Genomic DNA, 24,481 nt, shown 5'->3' on the forward strand with positions numbered 1-24,481 from the left:
CCGTTCCTCACAAGAGAGGTGCTCAGAGCTGTGGCCCTTCTACAGACCCTCTCCAACAGGTCCATGTCTTTTCCTGCACTGAGGACTGGACACAGACTCCAGATGGGGTCTCTGCAGAGCAGAGGGGCAGAATCACCTCCCTCAACCTGCTGGCCACCATCCTCTGGATGCAGCCCAAGATACAACTGGCCTCTTGGGATGCAAGCACACATTGCTGGCTCATGTCCCATCTCTCACCCACCAGTACCCCTAAGGTCTTCTACTCCAGGGTACTCTCAATCCCTTCATTCTCCAGCCTGTATCAATACTGGGGTTGCTCTAATTTAGGTGCAGGACCTTGCACTTGGCCTTGTCAAACCTGATGAGTTTTAACTGACCCACCTCTTGAGCCTGTCCAAGTCCCTCTGGACAGTATCCCATCCCTCGTGTCAGCTGCACCATTCAACTTGATATGAAATGATGGGCAGGGAAAGGAAAGCAGGGAGAATGGGCTTTGGGGTTATACTATGCTGTTTTTCCTAATGGTCACTTGCAATACCCTGTTTCATACTGCATATTGTTTGCATTTAAGACAACAGCCCAGTGGCTCAGCTGTCAGCAGTGTCAAGTCCCACTGCCTTTGCTACAGACAGCAGCCGGCTACCTACCTGGTGTGAATAAATAGGCACAAGCAAGCCCTTGGGAATAAACTGTTTATTCTTGGAGCTGCCCAGGGCCATCTCTTTGGGTCCCCATCCACTTCCCTCTGTAATGAGTTGGGCTGCAGGGGCTCCTACAGCCTGCGTGGGGCTCTTGGCATGTGCTTACTTTTCTTCTTTAACATCTCCTTCACAGTTTCCAGAACTTCAAGGACAACGGCTCTGACATACTCGATCTCTGCATCCTGCTGCTCAGCTCTGGAGACAGTAGCCGGGCTTTGCATGGACGTTGCCTCGCTTGCTCCTGGGATCTGCTGTTGCAGCGGTCGGGGTGATCCTGGCCTTGACACATCCTGACAGTTCAGGCACTTGTAAAATGAACAGCATCCTACAAAGGATGACAAGATGGAGCTAACATTGTCAACAGCCTCTACTGTCATTCCATCAATGCAAGTCTGCAAAGATGCTCTGCTGGAGGCTGCTGGTTCTTCTCCAGATTTGCTCACTACGGAGGCTCTTCTGGCACCTGGCCCACTGGATGCCAAATGCTCCAACAAGGTCTCCAACACTGCTGTCACAATCTCCTGAGCCACCAGTCTAGTTTTGTCCTGGAGATCCATGTAAACCTGCAAAAGCTCTGCCTGACTGGACACGGCAAACAACCTTCCTTTGACCCTATAGGGAGCCTTCCCTGAGGCATGGTGGGACTGATCCTGCGCCATCACTGTCTTGACCTTGTCCTCAGCCAAGTCTCGAAGCTCCTCCTCTTCTTCAGTCAGTGAAACCTGCAGCTGGGATATGTTCTCAGGCGCTGCTTCTCTGGCACACTCAGAAGGCTAAAATGAGGAGCAGATAATGAGTGAATGTGTTCCTTTGCCTTGGTTTGCTTTCCTCTTCCTCCTCACAAGACCCCTGCCCAGACAAAGTCTCAGCAATCAAGCTTGAAAAGCTCTGGTTTCTCCATAGGCCACCCAGCACAGAGCTTTCTGGTCTCCCATGGCCAGGAGACGAGTGTCACCAGTGCTCCTCAGAACCAAGCACTGCTATTTTGCTTAGAGCAAAGGGCACTGTAGCCCCACTGGACCTCAGCACGATGAACTATGTGCCATGGACCCTGAACTGCAAGCTAGTGGTTGCCTGGGTACTGCTGGTTGTGGCTGGAGGACATGCCCCTGGGCACAGTGGGTACCCACAGGGACTGGTACTTCCTGTGGGCTCACTGGCTCTAGAAGCAGGATGCACTGGGCAGAGTTGAATAGAAGTGGGAAAACCATAGAAGATGCTACAGCAGGCTCTTTGCTCCAGTCTCTTCTGCCACGGGTCTCAGCCACTCTCGGCTGAAGAGTGCTGCCCTGAACCAGAGCAGCCCATTTAACTCTTCTTGAGGCCAAATGCCAAGAATGGTTGTTTTCAGAGCAGAAACAGAAATGATCCTTTTTCTTGGGGCACCTGGTTGTTATCTGCCAGCCCAAGCAAATATACTGGCACTGATGAGGCTGCACCTGGAATCCTGTGCTCAGTTCTGGGTCCCACACTACAAGAGAGACCTTGAGGTGCTGGAGCAGGGCTGGAGAAGGGCAATGGAGCTGGTGCAGAGCCTGGAGCACAAGAGAGATGGGGAAGGGCTGAGGGACCTGGGGGGTTCAGTCTGGAGAAGGGAAGGCTCAGGGGGGACCTGATGGCTCCCTTACAAGTGCCTGACAGGAGGATGGAGCCAGGAGGGGCTGGGCTCTGCTCCCAAGGAACAAGGGATGAGACAAGAGGAAACGGCCTCAAGCGCAACCAGGGCAGGTTTAGTTTGGATATTAAGAACAATTTCTCCACCAAGAGTCAGGCACTGGAACAGGCTCCCCAGGGCAGTGGTGCAGTCACTGTCCCTGAAAGTGTTCACAAACCATGTAGATGAGGTTAGTTGTGGCCTTGGCAGTGCTGGGGAACTGCTGGACTTGATGATCTTAAAAGGTCTTATCCAGCCTGGTTGATTCTAGGATCCTTTGGACAGGAGGCAGCCTGAAGTCTACCATGGGCTGCCAGCCCCGTGCAAATCTGGGAAGAAGCTGCGAGTCATGAACAGCAGCGATCTGAAATTGTCCTCTGCCATCATTTGCCATTCTGCAGTTTGACAGCCTGACTGCCATGGCACAAGGAGCTAAACCCTTCACCCTGGCATAGATACCACCATGGCAAAGTGTAATGTGCCCCCCGCTTCTTGTCTCTGACATCACACACAAGCACAATCTCCTCAGCACCGAGCAGTGCTCGCGAACACCCTCTCCTGAGACCTGGGTACCAAAGCGCTGTGCACAGCGGAGGTGGTCCCCAGCACCCGGCAGTTCCTACTCACCGCACCCTGTAGTGTGCTGGCTGCGTCTCTCCTCTTTCCTGGATTCATTTTGCAGCCGGCTCGCTGGAAGAGGTATTGCACTTTTTCCAGTGCCTCCAGTCTACTGATCCGTTTCTCAATGGCAGCGAGAATCCTGCCAAGAGACAGGAAAGCAGCTGAGAAGGAGCTGCTCTGTCTTGCCCATGCCCTTTCCTGCTCTGCCATTCCCATCATCCCACTCCTGGTTGCTTTGCTGTGGCAGCACCCACAGCAAATCCCAGCTGCCTGCCCAAGGCTCCAAACCCAGATTGCACCAATGTGTTCACAGCCTTCCACAAGTGAGGTTTGTTCACTTTCTCTCAGGGACCACGGGTCCTCTTCAGGAGCGAGCATTACTTGGCCTTTTCTTACCTCTCTCTCCTTGCCCTCTCTTCACTTGGCAACCTCTTTCTTTGCTCGTGCACCAGCCACTCTCGCAGCTGAGAAATGTGCAGCTCATCTGGCAGATCAGCAGCACCCTCTAATTCGTCCAGTTCTTGCCAAAGCTCGTGCTGAAAGGTGACATGGGTTGTGACTTACTGTTGCTGGACAAGTGTTCATGCCTCTGCATGCTGAGGCATCCCATGGGCTCAGGACAGTGCCCTGCTTCAGCCACGCAAGCAGGACAGAAGAGAAATGCTTCCCTCAGCACCCTGCATATTTGTATGGACCCTTCCTGCCCGTGCCCAGCCCTGCACGAGCTCACGTAGCAGCGAAGCCCTCACCTCTCCTGCACTGGCTACCTCCTCAGGATGCCACAAGCCCCTGTCACCATGCCACTGACCTGTGTCCATGAACACTGCACTTTGCCTACCTCCTCTCGCCTGAACATGTTCTCCGTATCCACCTTGAGCCTGACCAGATACTGCCTGTACTCATTGAACTGCTTCAAAGTGCAAACCACCTATGGAAAGATGAGGGCAGAAATCCCCCAGGAATTGTCAAGCCAGCTACTTGTGCTCCCAGGGATGTGAGCCCCACAGCCCCGTGCCATCCACCAGCAAGCAGTGGCTGCAGCAAGTGCTCTGGGAATCCCGCTTGATAGGGGCTGTTTTTATCAGCCCACCATTCAAACCTACTTTGCCATCATAGGTGATGCAACCCTTTCTCTTCAGCATCTGCAGGTGGTCCTTGCGATGGTGGTAGGCCTGCAGATGTGGGTCATGCAGGCTGTTGTATTCCATGTTCAGCAGGCGGCAGTAGGGATCTTCCAGGTTGAAAAAGCCTGAAGACTGGAAAAGCTGCAAGAGACAGTTTCCAGAGCATGAAGGAGGGAGGAGAGAGCAGCAAAGAAGTACCAACGGCTCTGCACCAGGGAGCCAGGAGCTTCCCTCTACCCCCAAGCACTGTCAGACTGAAGGGCTACCCCATAAAAATGGAGAGCTTTCCGACCCCTTCCCATTTCCTTTACCTTTGCCCCTAGTACTGCCCTGCAGAAGATAGGCTTGGTGCTGGGGTGCAGAGGGATCTTGACGCCGAGCGGCAGATCCAGCAGGTGAGTACGTCCTTCTGCCGGTAACGGTCTCCTGCTCCTGAGCTAAAAAGAGGGAGGCATCAGACATTACCTCCATAAACCTCCCACCCAGATGGCAGTTGCCAGAAAGGCTCTCAGAAGACTCCAACCAAGGGGAGTATCAAGAGCAGCCCAATCAAAAGCTGCTCTTTGCTTCCTCACAGCTCCCATCCCTTCCTCACCACCTCCCTCCTGCTTAGCCACAAGCTGGGCTGGGCAGAGAGGCCGGAATCCCTGAAAACCATTCCCAACCACTCTTGGACCCCTCCCAGCTCCCTGAGCACATCAGAAAGCCCTAGAGCAGCCTCACATATCCTGGGCTGCTGGGCCAAGTCCTCACCATCAGCTTGTTACTCCTCTTTGCCCGCTTCCTCTCTGCGCTGGGCTGCATGTCTGTGCCTCCATGGCCAGCAGCGGGAGGGTGCTCCATGGCTATTCCAAGTGTTTTCCTGGGGCTGTAAGACTGCGCTGGCACATCTCACTCCAGAGGCACCCAGTGGCAGCCACCACAGATGCTGCTCTGTAAAGCAGTCGCCCCATTGTTCCATTGATGCGTTGCCATGCAACTGCCCGGCCACGCCAGGGCCTGCCTGAAGCCCATCTGGCCACACATTTGGAACACCCATTCATGTGCATGTGAATAGCATGAAACAGCACAAGAACAAATATGATCCTGCTCGGACAGGAGGCTTTGGACCAACTGTAGGCAGGGGCTGCTTTGGAAGCTGTGAGAGTGCCTGCAGTGCCTCCTGGCCCGAGTATATGCAGTTTCCTATGCAGGCACTAGAGCTGCATTTGTAGAGAAAGTCAGTCAAAACGGGTAGAAGCTTTACCATCAGCATGTGGGAATTAAGGCAATGCCCAAACCCAGGTCATAAATGAGCTCCTGAGATTTTATTGGGAAGACCAGATGGAGTTCCAGGAACCTTTGTTCCAGCACACACACGCCTTTTTGCCTTCTGGCAGGGGACAAAGCAGATAGCTGTGGGGAATGAAGGATGCCATAGATAGCCAGCATGTCCTGTATCTACACAACAGCCTGGGGGGACCAAGTCACCCTCGGACTCTCCCAGGAGGTAGCAGGCAGTGCCTGACATTCTGCATGGGTACAGGATGGCTCCTCTCCACCATGCTTTGCCTTCCCCTCCTTGCGCTTCCGTTGCCCTGTCCCTCTCACACATTCTTTCTGCTCTGCCAGGACTCCTCCACAGGCTGTAGACCTCAGAGGTACCATTGCTGCTGCCACAGAGCACCTCTGGCCTACAGCATGTCCCCTACCATGGGTCATGCTCCCCAGACTACTGCTGGCTCTATCACTACTGGCAATCCTGGCAGTATAGTTGGAGTTGATGATCTTACAGGTCTTTTCCAACCTAGCTGGTTCTATGATTACCAGCACCCACATGGACCACTAGAAGCAGGTAGTAGTCAGTGGGACTTACCTAAACTGGGCAGTCTCTTGGCAACACCTCTGCTCCAAGCTCAGGGCAGGCATCACAGCTCCCCTGAGTGGGTCAGGTTGACAGATGGGTGCCTCTGTACCTTTCAAAATAGAGTCACCCACTACTACCACCCGCTCCCTTTTCCTGGAAGCACTGGTAGCTCTCTCTATTGGTGGGGCAACTGGCTGTTGTTCTGTTGTGGCAGGTAACACCCCGTTAGCCCCCCTGCAGAGCTGTGAAGCGGTTCTGGGTGGGAATGGCAGGCTTTGGAGGAAGCTCCTTGCTTTTATTTGTCCTTTTCCTCCTCCTTTTGTTGTTTCAGTTACAGGTTCCCAGCCCGCTGGATTAATGCGCTCCCACCTTTCTGTGTGTACCAGGAGGGACATCTGTGGGCTCTGTGCAGTGGTCCCCCCAAGTCTGGCCTTGAAGCCAGCACTTCAGCCTTCTCCCAGCCTCCATGATGTCCCTCAGCCATTTGACTACCTCCTGCAGCTCAGCCATGTCTTGCTGCATCATGGCCTCTGTGCTCACACAAACTGCAGCATTTGCCTGCTCAAACAGCAGTGTTATGGCCGTTTACTGCTCAAACTGCAGTGTTTGTCCTGTTTGCCCACTCAAGCTGCTGCTTTCGTCCCATTTGCCCACCCAGATTGTCTTGCCATGCTTCCTGGGTGTTTTTTATCCTTTGGAGGTGGTGCTGCTCCTGCTCCTGTGCAAATCCCGACATGGACTTTAGCAGCCTTCGTGGCTCCTTCCATTCAGCAGGGACTCCTGGTCACTGTCTTCCCCATCAGCTCCAGTGATAAAGGCAGGGGCTGCCTTGGAAGCCTCCCTGTGCTCTCTGGCCTGTGTATATTCAGTTTCCCACAAGTGCACTGAAGACCTTGCTGTGGCTCTGGAGGTACAATCCTGGGCTTGCTGAAGGCCTCCTGCTGCCCTCTGGGCACCTTACTCAGTGCCTTGCAGGAGGGATGGGAGGAGAGTACCTGAGCTCCCCCGTTTCAATTGTCCCTGCTTCCTTTGAAGGTGTGACTGGCACAGGAAGGCTGAGCAGTGTCAGGACCTTCCCTGGTTGAAGATTCTCTTTGTTGCTTGGATCTCCTTTCTTCCTCTTACACCTTCCTTCATGGTTTCCAGAACTTCAAGGACAATGGTTCTGGCATATTTGATCAGTTCTGCGTCTGCTGCTCAACTCTGGAAACAGCCTTTTGGGTGCTCTCCTTGGCAATCTCACACCTCACTTGTGAAACAGCAGTTTTTTGCAGTGGTTGCAACACAGGCAGCTTTGCTCTCTTCCTTTGCTCTCCTGAAGAAAGCAGAGGAGCAGCAGGACATCATTGCAAGGAGATTTCTCCTAAGAGCCTGTGCAGTGTTTTGGAGAAATAAGTGTATTGAAAAAAATAAATCCAGACACAAAGTCTTTGTATACAGTACAGAAACTGCAGACACAGGAACATCCTGATGGGGAAAGCTGTGTGGAGATTGACAAGGCAGGCTATCATGGAGCGCTTTGGAAAAAGGAGGAAATCTTACCTGCTCATCAGGTTCATCCTGCTTTTCCAGGCCTACAACTGACCCCATCCACATAAGCCAGCACCAGTTTTGTCCCACCACTGCTTCTGCTGGGCAGTCTGCTGTGAACACTGAACTTACTTTGGGACTCATGCCTTGAACAAAGCCCTTGCCATAGTTCACCTGCTACAGCAGGTCCCCGACTCGGCTGCTACAGAGGCCTTTTGCTGTATACTCGTCACGTTAGCTCAGGTCATCACTTGTGCCAGATCTGGCTGTTGAGTGCAACAGCTGTCTCCCAGGAGACTGATGGTCCACAGGTACTAGTGCCAAGCTAAGGTTCAGAGACTGACCCAGCTTCCGAGTCTCTGCCTCCAGAACAGCAGCTTTGGGCTCCCTGAGCACCGTTGCTAAGGAGTAAGACAGCTCCTGATGAAGGTCTGACAGCTCCTGGCTGGTCTTTGCACAACACTCAATGTAGTCCTGCTTGTATTTTCGTTCTTGTGCCAGCTGTGTCTGCAGAAGGGAAACCTGGAAGAGGCAAAAGGCCGAGCTCAGACAAGCCCACACTGTCTGCACCATCCATAGCTGCTTAATACTGGGTGTTGCAAAGATCCACCCTCTAATTCCAGCCTTGACACTTTGTCCTTGCGGAATGGGAAATAACAGGTTCCCAGAGTCACTGTGCACTGAACTGAGATTATCAGCAATTTTGAGTTTCTGGCTGGCATTCCATTCACATGTGTGACACCAACACATTATATGTGTATTAAAGAGGAAGGTTCCTACAGGATTTAGTAGTCCAGATCGCTATTTTCAACAGATTTGGGCTATTGACAGTTCAGTGCCACAAGCTGCTTCCTCACTGGGAGTGCTACTGGTTACACAAGGTACTGAAGATTCTGAACAAGTTTAAAACAAGGCTGTGTTATGAACAAGCTTAAAAGCTTGACAGCTACCACACAGAAAGGATGCAAACCCATTTTCCCTAACTAAAGTGTTTCACAAATGAGCAGAGCATAATGTGATGAATAAAGCCCAGGAGGAAAATGATCCTCAAAGGACTGCTGAGGCCTTGAAACTCCTCAAACTCAATTATTTCCTGGCAACACAGGGTTGTGCCTCCCGGGCCTTTTAGTGGGAGAGACCACAGCTCTCATGTGCTGTTAGGTTGGCACTGCAGTGCCAGCAGCTCTGGCATGTTGCCCTCTGACTGCTTGGGAGTGGAAGAGATGCACACAGAAAGTAAGACATCAAAGGGATGTCTTACAACAACCAATATGCATAGGTTAGGAACACTTCCACTGAAGGGAGGGACAGATCTGAGCTGCCTTCTGAAACAGTAAGGGCACCTTTGGGAAACTGGGCTTGAAAAACCCTCCCATGACAAGGTAACCCAGAGTATGAATGGGAGAAGTGGCCATCTGCTGCAAAGAGCATCTCCCAGGAAGCAGGAGATAAAGTTCCAGTTCTGCTGTTCCCCAGACCCAGAGGAGTGCCCTGAGTAACCAGCTGAGGACTATTTTGGAGTAGAGCACCTCACTTTTCCTGCTGAGCTGCTGGAGCAGGTCCACAGTGCAGGCAGGCACAGCAGCCACAAGGGGAAGGAGCTGCAGATTATTTTCTGTAGCAACAGAACTCCAGACACTGAGGCTTCCTGGTGCAAAGGAATATATCTTTATCTGATTAACATATACCTTGATGGCTACAGCAGTGTTCTTGGCTCACTCGTCAGATCTAATCACACACTTGACTCACACAAATCTTACATACATTTTGCTCTGACCACCTGCGAAGGTTCACCTCCTCGGGGAGACCAGAGTGTAACAGCCCCGGGAAAGTACATGGAAGAGAAGTTTGGCGGCTGCTGCTACTGCCAGTACCACTGTCAAAGGATGCAATAGGGTTCAGTACCTGGAATGCGCATTCTTACACAGATAAAACAAATGTCTCTACAATGCTTAGGTCTCTGACTCTGCCCAATACTGGGATAGTGATTAGCACAGAATAGCAATACAAGACTAATGACTGCCTGAAGGCTATAAGCTCTGGCACTGCCTCATTTCCCTGAAGCTCTGATAAGACACAAGTTCCACTGTTAATTGAGCCAAGGGAAAACAGGAAGAGTCAGCAGCATGAGTAAGACTCAGTGGGAAAATCATAGAATGGCTATGGTTGGAACAGACCTTAAAGACCTTCCAGTTCCAACCCCTGCCTTGGGCAGGGACACATTCCACTGGAGCACCTTGCTCTGAGCACCTGTGTCCAACCTGGCCTTGAACACTGACATTATGATGGGGTGGCCACAGCTTCTCTGGGCAGCCTGGGCCAGTGCCTCACCATGCTCACAGGGAAGAACTTCCTAATATCTAATCTAAATCTCCCCTATATCTAATCTAAATCTCCCCTCTGGCAACTTAAAGCCATTGCCCTTGTCCTATCCTTATACACCCTTGTAAAAAGTCCCTCTCCAGATTTCTTGTAGGCCCCCTTTAGGTATTGGAAGACTGTTACAGAGTCTCTCCAGAGCCCTCACTTCTCCAGGCTGAACAGTCCAAACATTCTCAGCCTGTCTTCACAGGAGAGATGCTCCAGCCCTTGGAGCATCTTTGTGACCCTCCTTTACATCCTCGGAACATTCTCTATTTTCTGTCAAGTTCCAGTCTTATGAATCATCTCTCATCCCTCTCCCACCCTGCCTGACCTTTAGGCAACTCAGAGACTAGACCTAAGTGAATGATGCTGTCTGCCCATGGCCAACAGATGTGTCTGACTGAGTATTTCCTCTGCCCAGTGTAATCCCTTCCTGCCAGCCAAACAAAACTTGGGCTGTAGCATCACACAAAGTTGTGCCCATCAGTACAGCAGCCACAGCAGCTGCTGCTGAAAGCTTTCCTCCTCCTCACCTGGTTCTGCAACTCAGTTAACTGATGACTGCAGTGTGCATGAGACTCCTCCTGTGAAGGGAACACAAGGATTTCTTATTAGTCTCTAGTCTGACCAGGGCCATTGTCTATATTCAGCTCCTACTAGGTCTGCCACTAGGATTTGCAATCATTCCTCTGTATAGCCATAGCCTCTTCCTTGAGGAGAGAGACCCTGTTCTCACCTGTTTTGAAGCTGGCATCTTGTGCTTGTCAGATGGCAGCGATCCATCACGGTAAAACCTCCTCAGCCTCCTCCGTTCACACTCCACCTGCACGTTGGATAGGAGAAAGGGTCAGAGAAACCTGCCACCAAACAAGAAGCAAAAGGGTCTCTGGACATCATGGCAAGGAGATTTCTGCTCAGAGACTGTTAATTGCACTAGGGAACGTTAGGGGCAAAAAGCTACCTGAAGCAATTATGGAAGAGAAAGCACGAGAGGAAACAATTCTTGACACAAGAGAGTGTATGGGGATACTGGGCAAGAAGGGGGGCAGTGGGGAGCCAGAAGAGAGAAAATACAAAAATGTGTATAGGGGAAGTGGGAGAGGGAAGGAAACAAGCAGGGGACTCCAGAGTGCTGTCTGTGGAATGTGTTGTGTTCCAGTGGACCATAAGGCTTAGCACAGGCAGAGAAAGCCTGTTTTACCTGCTCAAGAGTCTTCCTGAGCTCTGCATTGAGTTGCTTCAGCTCAGTCTTCTCAAATTCCAGCCTTGCGACCTGCTGCTGCAGACGTTCCAGCCGCTGCGACAGGAGCCTCTTCTCTGAGAGCCATGATTGCTGCTCTCCTTCTGTAACAGCCTGGGGAGGACATTCAAAGGAGATTATGTGAGCTGGTGCCACATGAAGGTCAGAAAGTTGTTAGAATCAGCAAGCTGGGGAGAGTGACAGGACTCAGAAATGGACAGTGCTAAGTCCCTTCTCCTACTCCTGGTCCACAAGCCAAAATAACACACACTCTTCCTAGGAGCTTTCCTCCAGATCACCTCAGTGAAACAGAGTTGTTTGCTCTGCTGATACATATATAATACTATAGAGTCTTGATACCAGCACTGTAATGATCTATATGGATACCACTGAAATCTTCCATGGTTTTCAAGTGTCTTGCCCTTGTCAATTCCTTGCTTCAACAGAGAAGAAATTCACTTCTCTATCAATAGATTCCAGTAACTGTCACCATCCTGATCGGGCTCATGGTAATATTTGCCAAATAATGTATAAATGTGCAATGCTTTTTATTAGTAGCATTTTTTATATGTTTATATAGTAACATAATGCTAAAAGTATTGGCAGTCCCAGGCTGTTGCAGCAGTTCCACTGCCAGTACCTAGATCAGATCATCTTGGACAAATCCACACTGATTCGCCTTCCTGCATTTTGGACTGTGCCAAAACTACACCCTGAATGTGCAATGAAGCCTTTAACCTGACCTGGCAATAGTACAAATTCCGTTGGTTTGAATACATGGGAAAACATGCATCTCAGACATTGATATCTCTGAAAACACCCTAGAATCATAGAATAGTTTGGGTTGGACAGGGCCTTAAGATCATCCAGTTCCAACCCCCCTGCCATGGGCAGGGACACCTCACACTAAACCATGTCACCCAAGGCTCTGTCCAAAGTGGACATGAACACTGCCAGGGATGGAGCAGGATTTCCCCTTAGGGAAGCCCTGCTGTCACCAAGCACCTTGCTGTTTTCCATGTGCCTGAGCATGCTTCCAGGAGAATCTGCTCTCAGATTTTGCCAGGCACAGAGGTGACACTGACTGGTCTGTAGTTCCCCGGCTCATCCATTTTCCCATTCTTGAAAATGGGAGTCAGATTTCCCTTTTTGCAGTCATTGGGAAATTCACCAGACTGCCACGAGTTTTCAAATACGATGGCAGTGGCTTAGCAGCTTCCTTTGCCAGCTCCTTCAGGACCCATGGATGGATTTCATCAGGTCCCATGGACTTGTGTACATTCAGGTTTTTAAGATGGTCTTGAACCAGATCCTCTCCTACAGTGGGCCTAGGGTCTTCATTCTCACACTCCCTGCCTCTGCCTTCCGAGACTTGGGTGGTGTGGTCAGAGCATTTGCCACTGAAGACCGAGGCAAAGAAGTCATTCAGAACCTCAGCCTGCTCCAAATGCGGGGCAGCCAGTTCTGCCGACAGCTTCTGGAGGGGGCCTACGTTGTCAACAGTCTGTCTTTAGTCGCCAGGTACATATAGAATCCCTTCCTGTTATCTTTAACATCCCTAGCCAAGTTTAATTCTAACTGGGCCTTAGCTTTCCTAATCTGGTCCCTCACTTCCTGTACAACATCCCTGTGCTATTCCCAGGCTGCCTGTCCTTGCTTCCACCTTTTACAAGCCTCTTGTGTCCTTCTAACTTTCCTCAGCAGCTCCTTCTCCACCCAAGGAGGTCTCCTGGCCCTCCTGCTGCACCTCCTTCTAGTTGGGATGCAACACTCCTGAGCTTGCAGTAGGAGATCCTTGAACATCAACCAACAGTCTTGGACCCATCTGCCCTCTAGGGCCTTATCCCATGGAACCTTCCTAAGCAGGTTCCTGAAGAGGCCAAAGTCTGCTCTCTTGCAGTCCAGGGCAGTGAGCTTGCTGCACGCCCTTCTCACTGTCCTGAGGAGCTCGAATTTGACCATCTCCTGATCACTGCAACCAAGGCAGCCCTGGAGCGAGTTCAAGGTGTGGAGCTGTTGCAGACCCCTCCTGAAGCAGGCAGCCCTGGACACACGCTGCTGGCACCACATCTTGTGCTGCCCTCGCAGCCTTTGCTGCCCATGGGGCTCAGGTTCTCACATGGGCTCACCCGTGATGGGCACGGCTGGAGGACGTGGCTGGGCTGAATTCCAACCCCATGGACACATCCCAAGTGCAGCACATGAGCAGTGCTCAGGGCGATTGCAGATTCTATGTTCATGGGGATATATATTCTCATACATTTATGGGAAACATCATTAGAATCCTTTCTAGATGTTTGAGTTGACTGACAATCATAGTGCCTACCTGGTGATGAAACCGGTCCGTGTCCCTCTCTGAAACTGCAGTCTGTAGGATGGCTATTTCTTTCCTCAAAGTCCCATTGGCCAATTCACACTTCCTAAGGGCAAGAGTCAGGGCTTGTGCTTTCTCCTTCCATTCAATTTCTCCACTTTCAGTCTGCTTCAAAATAGCAATCACACGCTCCAATTCTTTCCCCTTTGCCTTCCTTTCATCTTCCAGTTGCTGGGTTAGCTCCTTCTGCCTTTGCAACGAATGGTCTCTCTCTTGGAGCACTCTCTTCTTCTCTGCTTCCACTTCCTCCCACTTTTGGAGTTTTTGGATTAGTTTCTTTAGGGTGTCCCCTTCATCTTTCCATTGCAAAACTGATGTGAATTGTTTTAGGAGTTCGCTTTGCCTCTGAAGCTCTTGTTCTTTTCCTGTCAGAGTCTCCTCTAAATTCCTGACTCTGTCTTGCTGGGACTTTATCTCTTCATCCTTCTTGGTCAGAGTCTGCTGAACATGTTGGAGATCTTCCTGAAGAGCTCTTACTTCCTTTTTTAACTCGTTTTGCTCACCGTGAGCCTTGGTTTCTCGCTCCCTCTCAGACAAGACTTCTTCCAGGACCTTCTCTTGCTCTCGGTGATGTCTAACTGCCTCATTGCTCTCAGTTAGCCTAAGCTGGAGATTCTGCAAGGTCTTTAATTCCTCTTCTTGGTGCTGGAGTTTTTGCTTCAGAGCTTCATTGTCTTCATCCCTCTTCCTCACCACTTCCTCAAGCAGATTCACTTGCTTCTGCCATGATGCTAGTGCTGTTTTCATGTTTTCCCCCTGAAGCTCTAACATGCTCATTTGCTCTGTCTGCTTGAGGAACTCCAAACACTTCTCGTTCAACATCCCACTCATTTCTTCTAGATCCTGCTCTACACTCTTGGCCTGCTTACTTTCTAACTCTTTCTGCTCCTGAAGGTCCTGCACACGCTCCTGCAAGGACATTATCTCTTGATCTTTAGCTTCTAGAGAAGATTCTGCATGTTCTAGTTTTTGCAGTATGGCTTTAGCCTGCATTGCTGCCTCCTCCTTTTGCTGCTGAAGCTCAGAGACAGCCTCCTCCAGAACCCCTATCCTTTTTTCTCTTTCTTTCAGAGTCACTTCTGTAGCTTGAAGATTTGTTTGCTCAGCTTCAAGCTTTTCCTCCTTTTCCTTGCATGCCTCACATTGCTTTCTAAGGGATAAAATTTCTTGCTCTTTTTCCTTCAGTGCCACTTCAAGGTGTTGCAGAATTTTCTTCTTCTGTTCAGAGTCTTGTTCCTGTTTCTGGAAGGTTTCAATCACTTCATTCTGAGATTCAATCATTACATCCTTATCTTTAAGTATTGCCTTAGTGTATTCTAAGTCTCTGTGTAAGACATGCAACTTTTCTTCTGTTTTTTCCTCATAGCTTCTCATTTGTTGCTTTTGGATGTCTATGAGTCTGTCCTTTCCTTTTAAGGTTTCTAAGGTCTGGTCCAGTTGGTCACGGAGAGTCCTCAACTGCATTTCCATGGTTTCTTCAACTTCCTGCATTTGGTTTTGTTGTGACTCAAGCTCTTGATCTTTCTTAGATAAAGAAAGTGCCATCTTTTCAACTTTACCATGAAGCTCTTGAAGTTGCCCCTCTTGCTGCTCCTTGTACTGCTGCAAGAGTCTTAACTGATCCCTTTGAGAATCACACTCATTCTCTCTGTCCCTGAGACCTGCCCTCAGCTGTTCAAGGCTTGCCTGCAGAGATTTCACCTCTTCTCTGTGCATTTCCAGTTCTTGAATTTGCTGAGTCAGAGATAAAAGCTCTGAGTTTTTCTCCTTCAAGTTTCCTTTCATATGATCAAGATCCAGAAGCAGATTTCTCACTTGGCATGCACCGTGCTGTTCTAGCATCTTTATTTTCCCTTCCTGGAATTTGACCTCCTGATCCCTCTTCTCCAGCTCTTTGCTCAACTTGTCGACAGCAATCCTCTGCATTTCTTGCTGCTTCTCCAGCTCCTGTATCTGCTCTTGCTGGGACCTGATCTCCAGGTCCCTCTCCTCCAGCTGCTTGCTCACTTTTCTCATCTCAGCCCTCCACATTTCTTGCTGCTTCTTCAGCTCTTGTATCTGCTCTTGCTGGGACCTGATCTCCTGCTCTCTCTCCTGCAGCTCTATGCCCACCTTGCTGACAGCAATCTTCTCCAGTTCTCGCTGCTTCTCCAGCTCCTGTATCTGCTCTTGCTGGGACCTGATCTCCAGGTCCCTCTCCTCCAGCTGCTTGCTCACCTTTCTCATATCAGCCATCTGCATTTCTTGCTGCTTCTCCAGCTCTTGTATCTGCTCTTTCTGGGACCTGATCTCTAGGTCCCTCTCCTCCAGCTGCTTGCTCCCCTTTCTCACCTCAGTCCTCTGCATTTCTTGCTGCTTCTCCAGCTCCTGTATCTGCTCTTGCTGGAACCTGATCTCCTGCTCTCTCTCCTGCAACTCTTTGCCCATCTTTCTCACCTCGGTCCTCTGCATTTCTTGCTGCTTCTCCAGCTCCCGTATCTGCTCTTGTTGGATTGCAACCTTCTGGGTTTTCTGTGTTATGTCCTTAATAAACTGATCAAGAGTAGCTTTATGTACTTCTTCCTGGTTTTCCAGCATTCTCATCTGTTCCTGGTATAACTTCATTTCTCCCTCCCTCTCTGACAGGATAGCAGTCATATGAGTGAGGGTCTCCTGCAAAGCTTTTATCTCCGATCTCTCTTTCTGGAGCATCTGGATTTTCTCCCGCTGGGTTTCCACTTCCTCAGTTTTAATTTTCAAGATGGACAACGTGGTCTGAAGCTCTTGTTCGAGGCAGTGATTCATGTCTATTGCTGTGTTTGCTCGAGCTTCAGAGGCTGACACTGATTCCTGAAGAAGTTTTATCTCACCTGCTAGTTTCTCTTTAACTGCCTGCAGTCTGTCCCGTTCGTGCTGCAAAACAGGGAGAAAAAGGTTCAAAAATTCCATTGCCACGTGTTTGCTTTTCGTATTGGATTTGACTCCTGCTCTAGCAGCAGTCAAGGGCTGCCTGCCCTTTCTCTGCCTCTTGAGATGCTGTGCCACCCTATATGTTGTACCTTTCCCAGCTGACTCAGCCAGTTCCACCTTCCTTTATGCCCTTCCCTGAACCCAGCTCCAGTGTGTTCTCTCAAGGAGGAGCTGCCACAACTGCAGCCAGCATTTAAAGTCCAGATTAAGCACGATTTAGGCAGGGGCTCAATGATGCCACTCTATTAGGAAGAAAAAAGAGAACACTTCATTTCCCTTTTTATTATTTGTTTGAACCTCTATTGTGCAGAATTGTCATGGGTTCATCCTCTAGAATGCCACTGTCCTCTCTAGAAGGAGTAAGGTAAGATCAGTGTCTGTCATTCTGTGTTTGAAACCAGATCTAGTTTACCCCTTGCAGACACACATATTTAGCTGGATCAGCATTTTGGTTTCTCAAATTTGTCTACTTTCTCCCCACTGTCTCCTCTCAGCTAGGTAACACTGAACAGTTTTCTCTATTAGCAGACTTGGTCTTCTCACCCCTCTTTCCAGTTCAGTATTTAGAAATCTACATCTGGATTTGGACAAAATAACTGGACAAAGCATGAACTGTAAAGAGAGACAAGTTTGAAAATTACTTTCACTAAAGCTTCAAGGCAAAATTCTTCAGAATTGAGGAAAAGAAGCACCCTGAATCAGAACTGGGGTTTTATGTGACTGCAGCAGCTTTTCCTAACTATTCAGAAGGATGCAACTGGAAACTTGATCTTTTAGAATTCTTAACAGAAGGCCAAAGAAATGTAAGGAATGGCCTTTCACAGCATCTGCCAGCCTCACCATGACATCTTTTTTTTGCTCCTCAGCGCTCTCAAGTTTCCTTTCCAAAGATGCCACCTCTTGACGTAGACTCATAGCCTCCTCCTTTAAAGCAGTGGCCTCTTCCTGCAGGACAACTTGCAGAGAGTTCTTCTTGTGTTCTGCCATCTGTGTCTCTGCAAGCAGAAAGGTGAAGGTGAGAGGGAAAGCAAGACCAAAGGACAGAGAAAATGTAATATCTGTCTGCTTGTGGTTTCCAGGCCCACAAGGACTTTCAAAGCAGACATAAATCAAGGAAAATTCAGTCAGAGAAGAGAAGAATTCAAGTGGCAGGGTTCAAAACAATGTGAAAACATGTTTGCTCTTCTGCTTGTTGAAAGGCCAGGGCTAAGAGCATGGCAGCATGTCATCCACAGCGTCAGGTGCAGGTAGAACTGACATCGATGAAACAAGGAGAGAGACAGTAGATAAGAGTCAGATCTATTGTGCTAAATGAAAAGGAAGAAGCAGCAAAAGTGAAGACTGACTGTGACACGGTTAATTGACTGGGAAGACTTAAGAGATGAAATAGAGAAGGCCAGACACCAATGTTGTACTTGAAGTGTACAAATTAAACTAACAGACGGGAACTAAAGATGGAAAGAACCAAGTGGGACAAACAGGATCCACCCAGTGATAGAATTTAAAGTCTACAAGCTGTTACCATATGTAGTAAGAACTATAGATGCTGCAGCAAAAGTGATGACCTAAGGCTTTACTGTCCTGTAAAGACTCTGCAAAACGATAGGCAGTTTCATCTCAGAGAGGGAACAGGAAGAAATACTGATCAGGTAAAGGTACTACATGAGCGAGTGACAACCTGTGGGGGAGGCACTGGGCAATGCCCACATTTCCCTCTTCCTGTAGTCTGAGACAAGGAAAACAAGACATGAGATGAAAAAGCAAATCTGATGGGGAGAGTGGGAAAACAAGGACAGAAAAAGGAGCAGTGATGCCTGTCCATATGAGATATAGATGCCAATACCCTGGAGGCTCTGAGCGGGCCCAGAGATTAGAGGAAGAGGTGATAGCTACACAGGAAAACAGTTTATAGATAAACACAGTGTTAACATGGTGCCAAAGGCAAAAGAAAGAAGTGGCCAGGGATGTGAAAACCTATGTTTGCTATGGCAGTGAGCTCAGACATGATATCAGTATCAGCAAGAAAACAGGTAAGAAGGATAGAGGAGCTCAAACATATACATAGGAGCTCAACACTGAACAGGAGCTCTGTGAATCTGCCATCTAAGAGGAAAACAAAGTCAAGACAGAAAAGGCTTTTTACTGGTTGGTGCTTTTAAAGAACATACAGAGAAGGATGCTGTGAGGCATCAAGCTGCACCTTAGCAGTGACACGCAACCTGAAAGGCACCATGTCTGCACATTATCACCAGCGGCACATGGGATCTTTCTCCATGAAAAGCCTTCACATGGTTCTATTGGTTAGTGTCATGCTTATTGTTCTCCTTCTCTTATCATCTCAGGCACCGTGTGTTTCCCCTGCCTGGTATGAGAGATCCCTGCTGCTCAGTCAGTGGCTTGGAAAGGAGGAGCTGTACCTTCCTGACTTTGAGCCAACTGTTTCTGCAGCTCTTGATTGTGGGCACTGAAACGGTCCCTCTCAGCTTGCCTCTCACTCAGCTCCAGCTCAAAGTCCTGGATCTTCTTCCTTGAATCACTCTGGAAGGGGGAAGAAGGGAAGTATCACCTCACAGAGACACTGCTGGCAGGAGACAAAGATGTGCAAATACCAAGGCAGAAATAGCCACGGTGGGAGGGGACAACTGGACAGTAAATGTGATCATGAGTCTCCATTCTCCCTATGGCAGAAAGACAATGTAACCTGTAAGAATTTACAGCTGTTCTGGCTTTGGCAATCTGCTTGTTAGTTCAGGCTAGCAGAGGTACAGGGCTTCTGGATGCAATGGACACACGTTACCAGATCAAGCTGAGTCTGCTTCAGGTGCTGGCGCAGGTCTTGCAGGGCTGCTGCCACTCTGTCCACTGTGAGCTCTGCAGGGAGGTCTCTGGCCTGAGAAACAGTCAGATCCCAGATATGACCCTGTTCTGAAGAGAGAAGCCATTCTCTTTCAAGATTGAATGGAAGGGTTTCCAACACATGAGGTCTCTTTATTAACAGGAGAAGGTGGCACTGCCTTTAAACCTTCCCAAGGCTTGAGCAGCCTAAACTGAAAGGATGATTCTATCCCATCAGGATTGCAAAGAACCACACCTCCCTCCATCTGCTCTCCTCTATGTGCCCTATAGACTTTTTATCCCAGTCTCCCACACTTGCCTGAACTCCAGGTGACCAAGTCTCTGCTGTCACAGATCATGCGGTGCAGAACCCAGTGCAGTTTGTCCAGCTGGGACTGGGCTTCACAGTGGGCACTCTTAGCCTGCTGACACTCCACAGCCAATGCCTTTGCTCTGTTCTCTGTGCTACAAAGCCTCAGCTGCAGTTCAGACATCTCAGCCTCCAGCACATGCACAGAGTCCCTCAAGCACCGCTCGCCTGCTCGAGATTCCTCCAGATCCTGCAGCAGTTGCTTCTCCCGAGCTGCCAGGCCAGCCTCCTTCTCCAGCACTACCTCCTGCAGTGACTCTATCTGGAACACAGATGCACAGAGCCTCAGCAACAGGGCTGCTCTTGAGGCAGAAGAGTGGGAAGTACAAGGAATGAAGGAAAAATTACTTCAGGCAAAAACCACATTGGAAACAGAAAGCTCAAAGCCAAGGACTCAAACAGAGCAAAATCAGCTAGAAACAGGTATGTGGAGGTGAAGGGGCCAAAAGTAAGTTTCCCCATCCCAAAATGAATGGCCAAACTGTCTGGCTTTCATGCTTTCCAACCTCAGAAATGAGGCTCTCCTGTGTGTGGAGACGGGTTTGTGGGGAAGTGGGGTTGGGTAGAGAGTGAGGTGGCAAATCAAGCATCCCTGCATGGAGGGTGCAGCTTCAAGGGATGCTTGGGAGTAGAAGGGAAGACAATCAGCATCCTTTAGGATGCATCTCCAAAAGGCCAGATGATCTGGCTGCACCTTCCACACACTGCAATAACCCCTTCTGCAATAACCAGGTTGCTTAGTGCCCAATAAAGGTAGAAACACCATCTGGGGATAACATTTGTAATAGAGATCCTGGGAAGCTTCAAAGGAGTTTTCCATTTCTCCTTAGAGAGTTAATGCCTCAATGTCTCTGGGCAGAATACGGGAGTGTATGTTGTTGGGAGGGAAAACAAGTTGGGGCCTACAAGCTTTCCCAGGAGAGCAGGATGCTAGTGCCCAGCTCACCTGCTTGTTGAGCTCTTTTATTTCCCTTCTGTGGTCTGAATGGAGCTGCTGGGCCTGGTGAAGAGCAGAGAGGAGCTGAGACACCTCGTTATGCTGGGCAGAGTTCTTTTCTTCCAGCGCTTTGAGGCTCAGCTCCTTCTCTTCCAGAGACAGGGTCAGCCTGAGAGAGGGAGCATGCAACCCATTACTACGTAGTATAACATTTAATAAACTCTTAGGACTTCCACCACCAAGGGGAAAATTGCTTTGTCTGAGGCTTGTCTACACAACCAGGCTGCTTGCTCAGCTCTCTTGTTTCTTGGGTACCTCAGTGGGGAATCAGTTCAAAATCATGGTTTTAAGATGGCTTCTGCCAACCAAAGGTGTCAGGGTGGAAGACTGATACAGATCCCTAATATTTAAAGTTTACTGGATCCGAGGTGGAGCTGATGGATCCATCTAGCTCATTGTACTGCAGCTTTCCTGCCTCCTTTGGTGTGCTTCAGGTTTGAACCCCCTGGAAGTTTCATTGACACTATGAACATGCTGATTGAACAAAACACATTTTAAGGAAAGGACTACTCCAAAAGCCATAGTCTTCAGAAAAACTATCACTGAAGGATTAAAAGAAACAAAAATGAAACACATCAAGAGAATGAGACATCTACATGGGGAACTCAGAGTTCTGCTTTGTCAGAAATGCTGCCACAGCCGCTTTTATATGCAAAGACCTGGAAGAGGGAATTCATTAAACAGACTGGAGAGTCTCACAGGCTTTCACTTACCTGGCTTTTTCACTCTCTAGGACCTTCAGCGAGGCTTGAAATTCTGTGTTGTGACGCTCTACTTCTTCCCATCGACTCCTTTCCTCCTCCAAGGACTGCAGACACACCTGCAGCTCCTTGTTCTGATCTTCTACCTCCTCCCATCGACTCCTCTTCTCCTCCAGGACCTTCTGCAGGTGCACAACCTCCAGCACCTTCTGTCTTGACAGTTCCTGTGCCTCACTCACTTCTTGTTGAGCTTTGCGGCCAACCTCTTGCTGGGACTCTTCAGAGGCTGCCAGCTGAGATGTCAGCTCCGCCACCTCAAGTAAAACACAACAAAGCAGTCAAAAGGCTACACCTCATCCCAGGCAGCCATATCACACAGTGTGAGCAAAAGGAAAGGACAACTTTCAATTTCACCCTAGCATGAAAATACTAGATCCACAATGGAGAGAGCCAACTTGCTTAAAAATCTGAGTGGGTCATCACGTTCAACTGAAAGAAACACCTTAAAAAAACAAGGCTAGCAGCAACAGGCCACAAGAAATCCATTCTGATGATGGATTCATTCTAGCAAACATGTACAAGGACTAGCTCCTCTGCCCAGGGCAGCAGCTGAGATTCAGCTCATCAGTAAGTCTCCTTCAGGTCAGTGGAGACGGAGAGCACAGGATGATGGCAGCCCCAGGCACTACCCCATCAGCCTGCTCTTTGCAATGGAAAGGCAAGATGGAGACCAGCCAGAGACCACCTCTTTGATGACTGGGGTAGCTATTGCTGTTTGAGTCACCTCTTTCTGTAGAGCACTCCTCTGCTGAAGAAGGACATTCGCTTCCTCTTTGATTGTTTTAAGTTCTTCTTTGTGCTGCTTCTCCACTGCCTTGATCTTACTCTGAGCTTCCTGCAGCTCTGCTTGCAGCTTTTCTGTGATGTTCTGTAAACACAAAGGGACAGCAAGATACTGCAACTGGCCATCAGGTTCAGCTTCTTCCTCAGTAAAGGGACCAGTAGCCTGATAATCTAGTCACAAGACAGGCCATGAACTTAAGCACCAGGAATAAGGGGTCTCTTACAGAGGCTTCAAGCCCAAATTTCACACCTCTCTTGACCACGTGAAAGGACAGAAACAATGGAAGAAAGCTTCTGTGACAGCAGTTGCCAGCAATGTCAGGAGTCACCTTCATGGTAGACAGGAGTCTGCAAAGATCCTACCCCCTTGCTGCACCCTTCTGCTGAACTCGCCTTAGGCCCACACTGAATCTGTGCCTGCATTTACTGCCCCACCATAGGCCTGTGGGTCTCGACATGTATTCAAGTACAAGTCATTGGCTCTGCTGCCTGGCCTACGACATGTAGCTTATGACAGATGCCATTTCACACCCTCAGGCTGTTATTAATCTAAAGCCAGCCCACAAAGCTTGCTGGAAGAATTCAGAACCGTACTGGTCCCTACCAGGTCTTGCAGGAGCTTCTTTATTTCCACTTCATGATCACTTTGACACAGTTTGAGAGTATTGTCATACTGTTGCTCTGTCTGCAGGAGCTGTTGTGTCATGTCTTCCCGTTCCTGCCTCATCAGAGATCTCTCTGTTTCCAGCTCCCATTCAAGGCACTTCACTTCCCCTGCAAACACAAAGGGCAACATTCAAAGTCTACAAAGAAACGGGTCTGACTTTACTGAATGTGAATTTCAGTGGAGGAGGGATCTCCCTCCAGCTCCTTCACTCCTCAGAAGCACTGCACAGAGCTATTGTTATACCATATTTTCTGGGCAGGAGGCTCACCAGAAACCAAGCACATGAAGCTCTCACCTTGGATCACCTCCTTGGCCTGTGTGACTGTGTGTAGCTGCATTTCCAGCTGACTCCTGGAAATTTCCAGCTGAGACAAGTGCTGCTGAGCCTCAAACAGCCTGGATTCCAGGGTGTCCTTCACTGACCTGCAAGTTAGGAATACAAAGAGAAATGAGTTTCTTGCTCCTGACACCCACAAGGCGTTACTCCAGTAAGAAATCATTCAAGATCCCTACCACTCAGTATGGAAAATGGGTTGCACGGAAAGTTGTATACAAGGAGCATATTTATATCATTTAATATAGCAATGCAGGCTCCTCTGAGGGAATGCCTGGGCCTTCCTTGTGACCTACAATACACAGTAAGACCTCCTGAATTGGATCTCAATAGCCAAACCTTAAACTGTTCTTGTCTGATCTATGACACATGGGTAGCTCTGCCCACAAAGTCTGTGCCAGCAAGCAAAAGCCCAGCCTCTGCTCACAGAGGCTGTGCAGGGGGACAGAACGAGTATTTCCCTGCCTGAGTCATGACATTTTAATGGAGTTCATAATGTAGCTCTAGGCAGGTAATTTTACAGCTTCCTTCTGTTTAAATGGGACTAAAGAAATACAGCAGATGATACCGTAAAATCTCATGCTTGCAGCAGCATTTGTAACAAATATGAACTAGATTTTATTTGAACAAGAGAGATAGGTATCCTTCAGTTTAAACTGATGGAAGTTCAAGGGAAACTTGCTACTTTTCTCCAAGCATTGCTAACCATGCAGGCAACAGCCCAAACAGCTTGGCCCTCTTTTAAAGAGAAGCTTTGGTACAAATCATGCTATACCTTTTTCTTCCATTTTGCTCAAGATTCTACCATTTTCTGCCCATGGAAGGTGAAAACACCCAAGAAGCACACAGGATGCAGTGAATCCTCAAGGAATGATTCCCATCTCTACAATTACAGACATCTGATAACATCCTGCCTCGGGTCTCCTCCCTGCCTTTACCTGGCCTCTTCCAGCTGCTCTGAAAGGCCTTGTCTGTCCCTCTCCACAGCTGCCAGACGCACCTCTAGGGCAGCCTTCTCATGTACCAGCAATTCCTTCTCTTTGGACACTTTGGCCAGCGCGTGCTCTTGGTGACAGGACTCCTGGCGCAGCTGCTCCAGCTCACCTCTGGCCAACTCTTGCTGGTGGTAAACCTAAACCAGGACAAAAGACAGGGAGAGTTGTGTGCAGAGCCACCCAGTGCCAGTTCCGAAGGAGCCAGACAAGAAAGAACTCCTGTACTGGGGGCTGAAAGCTTCGGAGCATCAGCTGCGCATTGCACTCATACCTTGGGCTGCCAAAAGGACAGTGCCAAAAGGCACTGTTAGCTTGAAAGTGGTAAGTACGGCCATA

General features: G+C 49.2%; 2 protein-coding genes across 3 annotated transcripts in view; both read right to left on the bottom strand.

The window, feature by feature from the left end:
• Window positions 1-678: 678 nt before the first annotated feature.
• On the bottom strand, window positions 679-7,662 carry FSIP2 (fibrous sheath interacting protein 2). Of its 2 annotated transcripts, XM_031046981.2 has the most exons (7): window positions 4,854-7,661; window positions 4,412-4,537; window positions 4,080-4,241; window positions 3,815-3,904; window positions 3,373-3,512; window positions 2,983-3,115; window positions 679-1,474 (listed from the first exon to the last, which is right to left on the bottom strand). In XM_031046981.2, the coding sequence occupies exons 1-7, from the start codon at window positions 4,941-4,943 to the stop codon at window positions 773-775; spliced, it is 1,443 nt and encodes a 480-aa protein (XP_030902841.1). In that variant the 5' UTR covers window positions 4,944-7,661; the 3' UTR covers window positions 679-772. The 2 variants fall into 2 exon arrangements, with proteins under 2 accessions (XP_030902841.1, XP_030902842.1); XM_031046982.2 differs by lacking the exon at window positions 3,815-3,904 and having other exon boundaries at window positions 4,854-7,662.
• Window positions 7,663-7,691: 29 nt separating this feature from the next.
• Window positions 7,692-24,481, bottom strand: part of CEP250 (centrosomal protein 250) — a 28,282-nt gene continuing 11,492 nt past the window's right edge. The window contains exons 15-29 of the mRNA XM_034067003.1: window positions 24,089-24,282; window positions 23,112-23,239; window positions 22,754-22,923; window positions 22,091-22,234; window positions 21,319-21,620; window positions 20,555-20,714; window positions 19,558-19,870; window positions 19,201-19,328; window positions 18,821-18,941; window positions 17,244-17,398; window positions 13,407-16,346; window positions 11,042-11,194; window positions 10,577-10,663; window positions 10,374-10,424; window positions 7,692-7,998 (exon numbers count right to left, since the gene is read on the bottom strand). Coding sequence (XP_033922894.1) covers window positions 7,711-7,998; window positions 10,374-10,424; window positions 10,577-10,663; window positions 11,042-11,194; window positions 13,407-16,346; window positions 17,244-17,398; window positions 18,821-18,941; window positions 19,201-19,328; window positions 19,558-19,870; window positions 20,555-20,714; window positions 21,319-21,620; window positions 22,091-22,234; window positions 22,754-22,923; window positions 23,112-23,239; window positions 24,089-24,282 — 5,334 coding nt within the window. The 3' untranslated portion in view covers window positions 7,692-7,710. The remainder of the gene's footprint in view (window positions 7,999-10,373; window positions 10,425-10,576; window positions 10,664-11,041; window positions 11,195-13,406; window positions 16,347-17,243; window positions 17,399-18,820; window positions 18,942-19,200; window positions 19,329-19,557; window positions 19,871-20,554; window positions 20,715-21,318; window positions 21,621-22,090; window positions 22,235-22,753; window positions 22,924-23,111; window positions 23,240-24,088; window positions 24,283-24,481) is intronic.

The sequence above is a fragment of the Melopsittacus undulatus genome, chromosome 10 (assembly GCF_012275295.1).
Source record: "Melopsittacus undulatus isolate bMelUnd1 chromosome 10, bMelUnd1.mat.Z, whole genome shotgun sequence".
NCBI classification, from domain to species: domain Eukaryota; kingdom Metazoa; phylum Chordata; class Aves; order Psittaciformes; family Psittaculidae; genus Melopsittacus; species Melopsittacus undulatus.